This window comes from Silene latifolia, chromosome 6 (assembly GCF_048544455.1).
Source record: "Silene latifolia isolate original U9 population chromosome 6, ASM4854445v1, whole genome shotgun sequence".
NCBI lineage: Eukaryota > Viridiplantae > Streptophyta > Magnoliopsida > Caryophyllales > Caryophyllaceae > Silene > Silene latifolia.
In genome coordinates this window covers 20,896,141-20,910,729 of record NC_133531.1, presented here as the reverse complement: position 1 = coordinate 20,910,729, position 14,589 = coordinate 20,896,141, and the positions used below count along the sequence as shown (strand labels likewise).

The 14,589-nt window shown below is 41.0% G+C and overlaps 1 protein-coding gene across 2 annotated transcripts; it reads left to right on the top strand.

Moving 5' to 3' along the window:
* The first annotated feature begins 8,031 nt into the window (after positions 1–8,031).
* LOC141586503 (protein EARLY STARVATION 1, chloroplastic-like) lies at positions 8,032–14,246 on the top strand. 2 transcript variants are annotated; one of them, XM_074407752.1, is made up of 11 exons: positions 8,032–8,611; positions 10,381–10,457; positions 10,632–10,825; positions 11,027–11,066; positions 12,157–12,238; positions 12,407–12,484; positions 12,581–12,706; positions 12,817–12,938; positions 13,440–13,479; positions 13,771–13,845; positions 13,959–14,246. In XM_074407752.1, exons 1-11 carry the CDS (start codon positions 8,313–8,315, stop codon positions 14,089–14,091), a joined length of 1,266 nt encoding a protein of 421 aa, XP_074263853.1. In that variant the 5' UTR covers positions 8,032–8,312; the 3' UTR covers positions 14,092–14,246. The 2 variants fall into 2 exon arrangements, with proteins under 2 accessions (XP_074263853.1, XP_074263854.1); XM_074407753.1 differs by lacking the exons at positions 13,440–13,479; positions 13,771–13,845; positions 13,959–14,246 and adding an exon at positions 13,303–13,423 and having other exon boundaries at positions 8,033–8,611.
* Positions 14,247–14,589: the final 343 nt, after the last annotated feature.

Sequence of the window (14,589 nt, the reverse complement as noted above, 5' to 3'; positions counted from 1 at the left end):
CAATAATTCAATCTTTCTTTTTCTGTAATTTTGAGCTAAATGTGCAAAAACAAACTATAAGTAATTACTCTTACTTAAAAGTTAAAACCTATCACCAGTCACAATCACATTTTATTTAATTTTCAATAAAAATGTTTTTTTTTCTTGAATGTAGGACAGTAGTGACCTAGCAAAACGGGTCGGGTAAATAGAAGAGTGACTTTTTCTTGAATGTTTTTTCTAACTCCTATAGAAATAATGCATGTCAACATTATTTTATTTAATTTTCAATAAAAATAATAATTAAAATATGAAAAAGGAATTAGAGAGAATCATCTTTGATGTGGGAAAAAAATAGAAGTGAAGGTGCAGGAATGAGGATGTAGAGCATGTCAACATTATTATTTTACTAAATAAAATCAATTGGTCTCCCTTGTGACGGGTTACTATTTGTGACGGATATTTTGTGAGATAAAATGGTAATAAAATGGGTCAGTGGAGAAATGGGACCACATGAATAGTGATGCAGAGAAAGAAAAAGTGGGTACTTTGTGAGGTAAAATGGTATCCGTTTCTTGTTTGTGACGGATAGGTGCCGTCACAAACAAGAATTTGTGAAATAAAATAATGTTGAGCAAAATGTCCAACTTTTTCTTTTCTTTTTAGATGTATTTTTCTTGAATGTAGGACAGTAGTGACCTCAACCATAGCCGCTGAGAACAAGCCAAGTGTGAAGGGATGAGTGGCTTGGACTTACATCAAAAGTCAGGTTTTACACTTGGATCCAATAAAGGAGAAAAGCACGGGTGGGGCCAACCTGCAATTCACGCGTCTTTCCCTCGAACTTTGGCGTTTTTTCACGCCAGATGCTAACTTTTTATGTTTGTCATACGATATCCTCAAATTTGATTTTCAAGCACAACATGTCCTCTTTATCGTTTTTAAAATTTTCAAGTGAGCATAAATTATAGACCAAAAATCGGAATTGACTAATTTTTTTTTTCCAAATTGATTAACTCTTCGAGATCTATAAATTGATAAAACGAAATTGGTCATTCAGAAATTTATGATCGAAGATATGTTTGATTTGAGATTTTCGTTAAAAAAAACCCTATAAAATGTCAGTCGGCAATTTTTTTTTCTCAAATCGTAGATTATGACGAGATTTCATTTAACGAAAAAAATTGGCCGATTCTAAATTCCGATCTAGGAGTTATGCGCAATTGAGTTTTTTTAAAGCGACAAAAAGGAGATGTTGTGCATGAAAATCAAAGATGGAGGGTACAATGTACACAAACTTAAAAAGTTGGGTACAATGTGCAAAATGGGAAAGTTCGAGGGTACCGCGTGAATTTTCCGTAGTTTTATTAATCACTTCTACTTCCGTAAAAACTGTGATTTATCAAATTCGGTTGGCGCTAGTTTTTTTTGTTTTTTTTTGGTGCGAAAGAGAGACGAACCACAAAAATTAACGTAATTGCTAAATCCTAGTATCCTATACACGATTTTGCTATATCCTCTACACATTTTTTCATCTTTTTCCATTATTACCCTTTATCTTAAAAACAATAAAAATTATTAAATAATTAAAAATACCCAAAACCCAATTCCACCCCACCCCGACACCCCAGCCCATCCTCCTCTCCCCCTTGCTCCGGTGTCACGGTCCGCTACTTTTGCCGGACCGTGGCGCGCACCCTTGCCCGTCTCAAGGCAAGATGCAAGCGACAAGGATCTTCGTACTAGTGAGGGATCGCCCACTAGCACGATACTCGGGTCTCGGGTCGGTGTGTGTCGGGAATCCTAGTCACGATTATCAAGTCCGGCACACGAAAGCAATAAAAGTAAGCAATACGATTATTGAAAGCAAGCAACAAGCAACAACAAGCTTTTGGATGAGAAGCGGTTTTTCATTGACTAGCACCTCTCAAAAAGGGAAATTTGATAGTTTGGTCCTGGTAGCAGGATACATTGAATTTACAAGTTTAGTTCAGAATAGCGATATACCTATTTATGGAAACCTATTCTAAAACTACTAAGAAAATACTTACTACAAATGTACAAGGAAAATGAAATTACATAAGCATAAATAAATCTAAGGGTTCAAGTGTGCGGATCGTCACACTCTCCCCCCACCTAATCTGTTGCCGCCCTCGGCAATACAAAAATCTCGAACGGCGCTTCAGTGAGACATCCTCGGTGAGCTGTGGCCGTCCATGCTGCATTGTGGTTTGGCTTTCTCTTGAGTCCGGCTTGTAGATACTTCTCGGTCCACACCATGATCGGATTCATCGTCCCTTCAAGAATAGAGTGCATTTCCTTGACGGCGAGACTCCCGAACATCATGTCCTCCAAGTTTATCACTCGCCTCTGATCCTTCTGGAAAGTCCAAGTCCTCGTTGCTCGAGCGGAAATTTTGCGAGATCGTTCAAGGTGCTTGCTCCATCGGACCTTCACCTTGTCCATCGCCACTTCAGTACCTGCATTCAAGGGTAAGTGAGTTCTCCAGGACGCCGAATCAGCATTTCGGCGCGGCCCCCTGATGGTACGAGGCCTTCTCTCTTGGGTCGACTGACCCGCAAACCAGGACGTCGATTCAGCACATCGACGCGGCCCCCTGATGGTACGAGGCCTCATCTCTTGGGTCGACTGACCCGCAAACCAGGACGTCGATTCAGTACATCGACGCGGCCCCCTGATGGTACGAGGCCTATTTCTTTGGGCATCTCGGCCCTCATTGTCTACTCCTCGGTGAGGGGGTAGACTCTTCTCTCGTCCCCCAGGCCACTTAGCATCGTAGTTAGCCGGGTCTTGTTCGCCCCTCGGCTCCACCGAACCTTTAGGCATTCTCCAAGGTCGCATCCCTTGTTTCGGCGTCGGTATCACCCTCATAGCCGAAATTCGATGCTGCCCCTTGTCTTCGTCGCTGTCTACCGTCTTCACTACGATAGACCCCATTAGTAGCATCGATCCGTCGCTCGGTTTCAATACTACCAATGCTTTCTAAAAGAACTGCATCCCGAGTACTAACTTGAAGTCATCCAGCGGAACGGTGGTGAAGTCGAGCTCCCCTGCCCACTCACCCACTTGGACCGCGACCTTCTTAGACACTCCTTGGACGCGTCTCATTTTCCCATTGACCGGCTTCAGGCAGCTGTTAGCATCTCGCAGAACTAGCCCCAACCGATCCGCTTCCTCTTTCGTAACAAAGTTATGGGAGGCGCCCGAGTCGATCAAGGCTCGTGCTTGCTTCCCATTCACCATCAAGTCCACGTACATGAGCCCGTTGGATTTCTTGGCGGAGGAATCTTCGTATTTCCCCATCGCGCTGATCCGTTGGAGTGAGCCCATCCGTGGTTGGTCTTCACCATCACTCGAGTCTTCGTTACACTCTTGGTGATAGTCGGCCAACGCCCCATCAAGACGTTCTTGAGCCCCTTTCGGCATCTTCTTGAACATGGCATTGAACTCCGCTTGGTTCGGACAATCGGCCATCTTGTGAGGACCCTTGCACACAAAACACGCGAACGGTCTCTTCGTTGTGGAAGCAGTAGAGTTTCCCACCTTCGAAGACGAGCTTGAGGGCGAGTTTGTAGTGCTCGCCGATTGGGCTTGACTTCCTTGCGAGCGGAACCGACTGTTCCCAACCGAAATGGCGCTGTTTTGTGGCCTTTGTCCATTGTACCCACTCTGTGACGCACCAGTATTCCCCGTTGGTGCTACCACGCTTGTGCCTCTCGCTCCCGTGAAAGTCGAGCGGGCGCTCCGCAATGATATGGCCGAAGACGAGTTTTGGGATTCTGCCTCATGACCTCCTGTTGTGCCCACCTCTTCAACCCATCAATGAATTCGAATGTCCGGTCCGTCTCGGACATTTCGGTAATCTCGAGCATGCACGCTGAGAATTCCCTCACATATTCTCGGATTGATTTGGTGTGCTTGATTTCCTTCAACTTCTTCCGAGCAACAAACTCCGTGTTCTTGGGGTAGAAGTGATCCTTCAAGATCCTCTTGAAGTCGGCCCACGATGTCACCGTAATCGTGCCCGCATCGATTTCCTTGTACCTAGCCCTCCACCACATCTTGGCATCGTCGACTAGATACATACTTGCCGTGACAACTTCCGCGTCTTCGTCGAGCCCACTTACTCGGAAGTATTGCTCCATATCGAAGATAAAGTTATCGACCGCTTTCGAATCCCTCGCCCCATCGTAGGCACGAGGTGGAGGTGCCTTCACCTTATGGCTCCCCACAGATTTCCCGTCATTGGCCACCGCTTTCACGAGCGTGGCGCAAGTGTTCTCTAGCATCTCGACCTTTCGATGCAGATGATTGATCTCTTCCTCCCGATCGTCGGGGATCGCACCACTGATCACTTGGATGCGGGTGTCCATCCCGTCCACCTTCGTCTCAAGGTCACAAACCGTCTTTTGCAACTCCTCGAGGCTCGCAGCCATCCGCATAACGATGCTCTCGAGTTTGGGAAGCTTGACGTCGATTGTGTCCATTAAGGCATCCACTCGGTCCTCGATTGTTTCGCCCATTTTCTCGATCTCGATGAACAAATGCGGCTTGCAGAAACCCGTCCGAAGACCGGGCTCTGATACCAAATGTCACGGTCCGCTACTTTTGCCGGACCGTGGCGCGCACCCTTGCCCGTCTCAAGGCAAGATGCAAGCGACAAGGATCTTCGTACTAGTGAGGGATCGCCCACTAGCACGATACTCGGGTCTCGGGTCGGTGTGTGTCGGGAATCCTAGTTACGATTATCAAGTCCGGCACACGAAAGCAATAAAAGTAAGCAATACGATTATTGAAAGCAATCAACAAGCAACAACAAACTTTTGGATGAGAAGCGGTTTTTCATTGACTAGCACCTCTCAAAGAGGGAAATTTGATAGTTTGGTCCTGGTAGCAGGATACATTGAATTTACAAGTTTAGTTCAGAATAGCGATATACCTATTTATGGAAACCTAATCTAAAACTACTAAGAAAATACTTACTACAAATGTACAAGGAAAATGAAATTACATAAGCATAAATAAATCTAAGGGTTCAAGTGTGCGGATCGTCACATCCGGCCACCTTTCCCCCAACCTTGACCCCCTCACCAAGCGTCGACAACCCTATCCACTTCGTCGAACCCAGCTTGGTGAGCGACACATGAACACCGTCGTTGAACCAAACCCCTTCTCTCGTCTCCATCGCCGTCCTTACTTAAAATAATACGTCGTCATCGACCTTCATCGTTCACCGTCGTCGATCAGTTGGTGGGACCGCTGTTGGGGAGGCTGGTGGGTGGAAACGTTTGGGGGTGAGGGAGAGTGGTGGTCCATCGGTGCAATTTCTTATTTCCTAGGGTTTTTGTTTTGTGTCTATCTTGGTGGAGTGGGAAATGAAAAGAGTAGACTCGAAATAATACGTAAAAATGTGCGTGATTCAGTAAAATTTTGTGCGAGATTTAGCAAGTTCCAAAATTAACTACTACTCCCTCTATTCAACATTTATCACCCAATTTCAATATAATACCCCTCACATATAATAGGGAAATGGGGTGATAAATATTGAATGGAGGGAGTAGTTATTACACGGGGAATAGTCACCCCAAAAATGTCTTCCATAAAGATGATACGTAACTTTGTAGCTGGAAAATCTAAATGTGTGGGTATGGTACTCGAGTTAACTCCTTTGTTTGCAAGCAAATCTGTTTCTCTATTAGCTTCTCTGAAGGTATGCTCTAGCTTGATCGCGCAACTATTGTCTCATATCAAATATTTACACCTATTGTTGCTCACAAGCCGTTCTTCATTGATAAGGCTCGCACAAGGAGAATTGTCCATATGTATAGTAGTCGGTTGGTGTTAGTAGTAGTGACTTTTATCACTTAAATAAGTGGTCAGAGGTGATGTCCCTGGTTTGTAATGTAGTTAGTTTACGTTATCTCGAAAACTATGTAATCTTGTTTTAATTAATTTATACCAGTTCATCGTTGTAAGAAAAAAAAATTGTGGCCTAAGGTTCAATTCATAACTCTTGCGAATGAAAAAAGCCAAATTTAGGTAGGGACTTAAACCTGGCAAAACGGGTCCGGGTCGGATTTGGGTCAGGCAAATTCGGGTCAGGTCAGCTCAGGTCTCTCATATTGACGGATTATTTCGGATCGGGTGGGGTCGTTTTGTGTTTCGGGTGTTTTTTGGGTATATTGGTCGGGTCATTTTCGAGTTAAAGCGGGTCGGGTTATTTCTGGTTCGGTTCAACGATTAAGATAGAAAAAGTGCGTTTATTATTATTACCTATTTTTAGTTCAGTTTTGATAATTGATTCTTTATTTTAAACATTAACAATAAGTGTGCTTTTAAATTAGTCATTTTAAGTTTTTTTTTATTCAATTAGAGTTGTGTTTTGTCTAGACCTAGCAAAATGGGTCACCGGGTAGGGCCAATTCGGGACGGGTCAGTTTGGGTCTCTCATATTACAGGGCTATTTCGGGTCGGGTCATTTCGGGTAACTTGATCGGGTCAAAGCGGGTCAGGTCATTTTCGGTTTCGGGTCAACGATTAAGAGAGAAAAAAGTACGTTTAGTATTATTACCTATTTTTACTTCAGGTTTGATGATTGATTCTTTATTTTTAACATTAACAATATTAAGTGTGTTTTTGGATTAGTCATTTCAAGCCTTTTTTGTTCAATTAGAGTTTGTTTTGTCGGGTTGTTCGGGTAATTTCAGATCGGGTCAGTTCCGGATCAACAAAGTTAAGGTCATTTTCGGGCCAGTCGGGTTGGGTCAATTTGGATTTTGGGTGAAACTCGAGGGGTGTAGTTCGGGTCAAATTCGGGTCTCGGGTCAGCCTTTTCGGTCGGTTCAATCGGGTCGGGTTGGTTTTGCCAGGTCTAGTTTTGTCGGGTCCTTTTCGGGTCGGGTGGTTTCCGATTGGGTCATTTCGCGCTGGGTCAGTTCCGAGTCAACAAAGTTTGAGTCATGTTCAGGTCAGGTCGGGTTAATTATTTGGGTTTCGGGTCAAAGTCGAGAGTTGTATTTCGGGTCAATCTCGGGTCTCGGGTCAGCCTTTTCGGGTCGGGTTGGTTTTGCCAGGTCTAGGTCAACTCATTAAATAGCCTTCAATTTCTCGAAGGAAATTGCCCCAGCTGTCGGTTGAGAATACTCCTAGTCAACACAAAAAAAAAAAAATGGTGATTCTACTCCATAATTAAAATTAAAATGATGTTAATATTTGTTTAAAATTGTCATAAATATAACACAAATAATCATATTCTCAGTAGTATCGAAATAAACAACCATTACATATTTAGATACTTCCTTCGGATGCCGGTAATTTGTTTACCTTTGTTTTTAATACAACGACCATGAAAAGAGAAAAGGGTTAATTATTGGACAAGTGAATCAAACCGAATTTATTTAGAAGATTAAATTGCTCATTAAAAAACATTTTTAAAAAGAAAGTTAAATAATTGAGTGATTTACCTCAAAATGGAATATGTAAACAAATAATAGGGACAGAGGGAGTATAAAACAATCAAAAATACTCTACTTTATTCCATGATTTTCAGTAAGGGTAAGGAGGACGATCTTCCCTATAGTTGCCATTTCCGGCCATGGCACGGCGGGCGGCACGAGTTTGGCACGGTGAAGAAAACAAGATGGTGCGGGTTCGACACGACCGGTCGGGGGCAGACCACGACACAAGGCATGATGGATGAGCCAAGCATGTCGGGTAGTCGGGCACGACGATTTTAAGGGTAAATAATTTAAAAAAACCATTAAAAATACCCAAAGCATGACGGGCGATATGTGTCCGGCACGAGCCTAGCCCGACTTTGCTCGGGCCAAAAGACGGGCCACAATAGGGGTGGGAAAAGCGGACCGACACGACACACCCAAAATCATGATTGTCCGTGCCTAGACCAAGCCAAAATTGTGACTAAGCACGATGAGCCGGGACCAAAATTGTGATTAGGCACTACGGGCCGTCCCGGACTACCGACTACACAAAAAAATTTTCGAATTTCGATAATATAGAGGTAATTCGACACTCGTTTCTCTCGCTCTCGTATTTCTTTCCCTCTCTTCCACCGCAACTAGTTGCTCTACTTGCTTCAGTTGCTTGCTCAAACACACACCCCATTTCCTCTGTCTCACCGTAATTATCAACCAAACCCTAATTTTCTTCAATTATCTTTCAATTTAATTCACATTCTTCCCTATTTCATCGTGCAATGCTAAATACTTCAATCTCTTTCTTGCTTGATTGAAGGAGAAATAACATTTCAGTGAAAATTTGCGCATCAGAAAGCTCAAAAATCTACAACATTAATGGCGGCGAGTTCAGCAGGTGGATTTACGACGCCGTTTTCAACCGTAAAGCTTCGTAAATTACACGACGATGTTTCGTTCCATAACTTTCACCATTGCCGAAGCTTCGAGCTCGTCGACGTCGTAAATACTCGGCGCCGTGTTTTCGGAGAGGAGAGAGTTAATCACTTCGTATGTTCGAAGAATGAAAATGTCGGAACAATCGAAGAATGGCGAAGAAAGTTCGATCTAAAGGAGAAGAGTCTTCGAAGAGTTCGTAGCCAAGCTTTGCCTTCTTTGCCTTTCACCACCTCTCCTCCGTACGCTCTAATTATTACTCCGTATTTTTTTTTTATAAATTATTTAATTAATTGCGTTTTTATTTTTGTATCTGTTTTGTATGTATATGCTTGCTGATATTTGTAGTTTTTCGGTGTTTTAGCGAGCAATGCTATCGGCCTTCTCCTTTATAACTCTGATATTTGAAGTTTTCGGTGTTTTTGCGAGCAATTCTATCGACCTTCTCTGATATTCGAAGTTTTCGATGTTTTAGCTAGCAGTGCTACCGGCCTTTTTTTTTCCCCCTAAATTTTCTCTTACTTTCTCCACTCTAATTAAGCATTAGAATAGAGTATAATTTGCGACCTTGAATTAATAGCATGTAGTTAAAATTTATACTATTAAATTACAGATTTGTGAGAGGAGAAGAGCGAAAAGAGAAGAGCGGTAGCATTGCTCTTTAGCTAATTGTATGATATGTTAGTTTCCTCCATGATATACTGAATTTAAGTTATATTTGAGTACAGTACTAGTAATTAGCTATAATCGAAATTATGAAAATGAGCTTGTTTCGGATAAATTGACCTTCTGAAAATGGCCTTTGTTGAGATAGTTATTATTTGGCTGATTGCTTAATTTCAAGTGATGTAAATAACAATCTTCATTATGTGGCTGAAGCGTTTGATTGCGACACAGTTCTTAAAATTTTAGTGAATTATACTCGTATTACACATATATGTATAGCTGATTAGATATTTAGATGCACAAAATCTCATTGAAGACGGGCGATATCCGTCACAAGCTTGTGACGGATACCGTTTCCTCTCACAAAATACCCATGAAGAGGTGAGTGGGAAGCACATGGGGGGTGCCCCACCTTGTCCCCTCTCCCTTTTTGTGAGAGGTCTTCAGCTTGTGACGGAATTAGCCCGTCACAAGCAAGACGCTTTGATTGAGATGCACAAAATCTTTGCATTCCCCCTCCCCCAGCCATCTTCTTGTTTCAGTCAGTGTTGAATTTGTTTGAGTTGAGTTCAAAGTCGCTCTGGTTTGGGATATATGTGAACATTACTGAGAGCAAATGACACGCTGTAGATTGATTCATAGTAGGTAAAAGTCACCGTCATTTGTCAAAATTTTGATTTGAGCAATTACTAGGGGACGTAAGACAATTGATAAATAAATTTGTGCATTTTTTTTGTTGATTCTACTGGAGAGAGTTCGGACTAATTCTGTGTAAACAAAATGGAACTCAACTAGTGAATTAAGTTGAGTTGATTGAAATGAAGTCGACTTTAAGTGTTTAATGTTTTGAACAGAGTTAAGTTTTATTGTACTATGTTAGATACTTAGATTAGCTTTTAGCTCCATGTCGATATCTATCTCATCAATACCCCTTAATTCTGAACTCCTGCTGTTACACATAAAATGAATAGAAGCAAAGTGTTGTGAACTGTTGTCATTACTAAAAACAATTTCCGGGAGACGAGGAACTAGTTCTAACATCAATTACTACTGAAAGCCTATTACATCATTGTGCCAATCTTGACGATGGCAAAAGGAGAATGATAAACTGATAAAGAGTTTTGGATTTTGATTTTTATAGATGTGCCATTCCAATGTCGGTTACTCCGTATTCGCTTCTGATTTCCCTGAAGTCTCCCTGATCACAGACATCCTGAATTGTCAGATGATCTGCTTTTTCATAAAACTACTTTAGACACTCAACAAGTTATAGAATATAGTAAAATACCGAACCTCAGAGCTTCCCTTAGTGACTGAGGCACCTAATGATTTCTTTGTAATGCAGAACCCGCTTTCGCTCGAAACCCAGGTGTACACCACGTAATTCTGGTCCACAGTCACGTGATACACCACCCAAGAGAGGTATTTGGAAATGCACTCTTCTTATACTTGGAATCATTTAATTATAATTATCTAACAAGCTGATGAAAGATTGGAAGGAGGCTAATAACTGGTAATAAATTGATTATTACTTGTGCTTGGAATTTAAGTCTTTGAAGTTAATTTTTGTATTTTATTGTTTACCCTTCCCCCTAGATACTGGTATTGCAAACGAGAAAGATTGGGGCATCAGCTTGTTAAATGGAAATGTGAATGAAGCAGGCATCAATGAAGATGGCAGTACGTGGTACCGTGAAAGCGGTGATGAACTTGGAGAAAATGGTTACAGATGCCGATGGACAAGAATGGGTGGTCAGTCTCAAGATGGTTCGACAGAATGGAAAGAAACGGTATTGATTTTATTTTATTATCTGGAAAATGTGAAATTCGTTTTTGATTTACAGATGCTAAGAGATTAAATTTTTTATGTTATTCCTGGTTACGGTGGCTCCTCTTGTTCATTAAGATTGGAGAACATGATCATTCTTTCTTAATTTCAAGGCGTCATCCTAGGTAAATGTTTTGAATGATTTTGTTTATCTAATTGGCAGTGGTGGGAGAAAAGTGACTGGACTGGATATAAAGAGCTAGGTACACAGACTTTCCTTTGTAAAGTTTAAGCACCGTGTATATTTTCTCGTCGTCAATCTGTTAGTCATGCACTGTCCTTGTTAAAAGAGGATTAATATGGGATAGTGCTGCTGTTATTAATGTAAGTATGTAACATCTGCTCATTTTTGAGAGATCTAGAGATACGTGTCCTTGTCCCTAATCGGTTGAAATACCTAATCCTGATATATAAGCAATTCATATCATTTTGGGAGATAATATGCATCATGCCCTTAGTCAAAATAGAGATGCTAAAGGGAATAGAACCACTAAACATTTGGATAAAATTACAACATATTGGCTCCCTTTCAAAAGAGAATGCTCACATAATCTCGTGTCCTTTTTTGTTTAAACAATATAAGTAATTATTTTCTGTGTTTTGAAAATATTAAAGTAGCATCCCCAAATTATCAGGTAAAATACCTCAGAATCATGTTCAGCATACTCAGCAAATTTTATGTGCTGTTGACAGAGATCATTAGGAAAAGAACTATCAAGCTTTTGAATGTTAATTGGCAAAGGATTAAAAACGCTAGGAAAACCTGAATTGGAGCTGTCCTATGGTCATGCAACATGTCTTCTGTTTGTAGTGAGCTCTTTCTTGTATACAGTCTGGTTGCTAGTTAGGTGCCGCAGCATTATGTATGAGTTTCTGATGTTGTGTAGGTATCAATAGCATAGAAGCAGCAGTATGACCACACATGAAGTTTATGTGTAGCTTTTCCTTACCAAGTGAAAGGTGCCCTGCCTGTTACCTATTGCTAATATTTTGTCGCTTTTTCATCGACTTCTTTTTTTTGGTCTTTTTTGCGGCATATTACTCTATTGGCCCTCACCCTATGTATATGACCTATTAGTTAGAATGTAGTCTGTACTCCTATTATTTATTTACTTTTTTCCGTTTATGAAGAGTTCAGTCTTAATGAATGATGAGTATGTATATTGGCATGTGTGATGTGTATATTAGTATCTAATTTGTACGAAGATTGTTTATAAATTTGTGGATGCAATTTTGGCTCGTGTTTCAGCGTTGGCTCCTCTTTTTGTTTCCCTATTTCTGGGTTAAATTTAGGTGTGGAGAAATCTGGAAGAAATGCCGAGGGGGATTCATGGTGGGAAACATGGCAAGAAATGCTTCATCAAGATGAATGGAGGTAAAGGAGTTTTCATCATATAGTTTTAGACTTGAAGTAATATGGAATCTACTTTCTTGGGGATATTTAAATATTGACTAAACTTCAACAGCATTGTGTACTATATCAATCAATTTCTTTTGTTTGTTTAATATATAATTATGTTACCTATTACTCCTTAATTTGCAGCAATATAGCAAGGATAGAGAGAAGTGCACAGAAACAGGCAAAATCAGGCGCTGAAAATGCAGGATGGCATGAAAAATGGTAAGAAATAGTGTTCCTGTGATGCTTGGATGCTTGGACGCCTGGTAGTAACTAGGTACAGGGTTAAAGAAATTAAGCTTGACGTATTATCTTCAGGTGGGAGAAATATGATGCCAAAGGTTGGACAGAGAAAGGAGCACACAAGTATGGCCGATTGAATGAACAGTCATGGTGGGAGAAGTGGGGAGAGCACTATGACGGAAGAGGATCTGTCTTAAAATGGTTAAAGCCTGTCTTTTGCATTATTGTGTTTTCAGTTGAAGTGTTTGTTGGATCTGCTGGTTAAACCTTGGGCTAAGAAATGCATTAACATTTACTTATTCCTGCTGCAGGACAGACAAGTGGGCAGAGACAGAACTTGGTACTAAATGGGGAGATAAATGGGAAGAGAAATTTTTTTCGGGCATTGGCTCACGACAAGGAGAAACTTGGCACGCGTCTCCTGGTGGTGAACGTATGACATTACTCTGCCTGTAACTTTCTGTTGTAATTCTTTGGTATTGACCAGTCAATAGTCTACCTGTATGCATATGTTCATCTCAAAAACAAGTCGTGCGTTCTTGCCTTACTGCTCCTTCACTCGAGTAAACCGTGATTCTATAAACAAACTGAGAACTAAATGGAAAGTAACCATCTGGCTAATGCTGGTTAGTTGATAGCGGCAGGTTTGGCTGGCAATCTGGCATCAATGTTGTAGAGAAGGGAAAGTATGAAAAGATTAGCCATTTTGTATAGGTTTTGGCCTAATATAATACTGGATTTTGAATTTGTAATTTTTTGACAAATGTTATCTGGAGTCTCAATTTCATATGGTGCAGAATTGCAGATCATGGTTGTCTACATCATGGTGAAAAAAGTGTATCTGGGCTGACACCAAAATGATTGCCATTCTCGCAATTGCTGCTTTTTTTTTTTCCTGGGCCGACTGAGATATTTCTGCTTGTTGGATGTGCAGGCTGGTCTAGGACATGGGGTGAAGAACATTTTGGAAATGGGTATGTCGCTGTAGAGTCGTAATTATTTTAATTGTTTATTACAAGTTTCACTTTTCAGATTTCTTGTTAGTGCAAACAATCTAACATCTTATGTAGTCGGGATTTGACCGCGTGTTCACCACAAAGGCTGAAAAGCTCTCCCCCAACCATGTTGCATGCCCAGACTCTCGAATATGAGAGCTCTGGTTAAGCTAGATTAACTTTACTTCAGTTGATCTATGTGCTCGAGAGTCAATCCAATAATTGTGATTACTAGCCTAATGCATAAAACTGTACCTTTTGTTACAATAGCAAGGTCCACAAGTATGGAAAGAGCACAACTGGAGAAAGTTGGGATATAGAGGTGGACGAGGGAACATATTACGAGTAAGCACGATTCTCTTCCGAGCATTAGTGCAATTACATCTTTTCTAGTAGGCTGTCGTTACTTGTAATGTGAACTAAACTCAGTGGATTATGTTTTACTACTGTTTGTGAAGGGCTGAACCCCATTATGGATGGGCGGACGTGGTAGGTGACTCAACACAGCTGCTTTCAATCGAACCACAGGATAGGCCGCCAGGAGTTTATCCAAACCCACCTTCTCCTCCCGATGATGTGTCTTCCTCTTGAAAGTTTTGAATATTAACTCGGTCAGTCTAGACTACAATCTAGGTAGTGGAATAGGTAAACTTCAATTCTTAGGCTGAAAGCAAATCTGTACAACATTTCTTGCCATTCTCTGGTTTATAATTCATTTTAAGGTTGGGTAATTCTCACCTCTCTAATTCTCTATACTTCATTTTCAAACCCCACTTTCCCAAAGGTTTCTTTCTGATGCCATTTTGCCAAAATAAGTTTTTTTTTTTTTTCGTCCATAATAATCACGAAGGCTTCTAACAAAGGTTAGTTTTGGACTTCTTTTGGTGGGAGTTTTATAGGAAATGTTTGCAACAGGTAAGAGTCTCGGGGAAAAAAATTAGAAAAGTTTCAAGAAAATGGTGAAGGGATGAAAATTACAATTTTCTCTTCATTTCGTTTGCAGATGTTACTACGGAATTTTTTTTGTCAGGTTGTTGAGTCGGGCTGCTCAGAACCTAGCTTTGAAATCCAACATTAAAAATTGCTCGT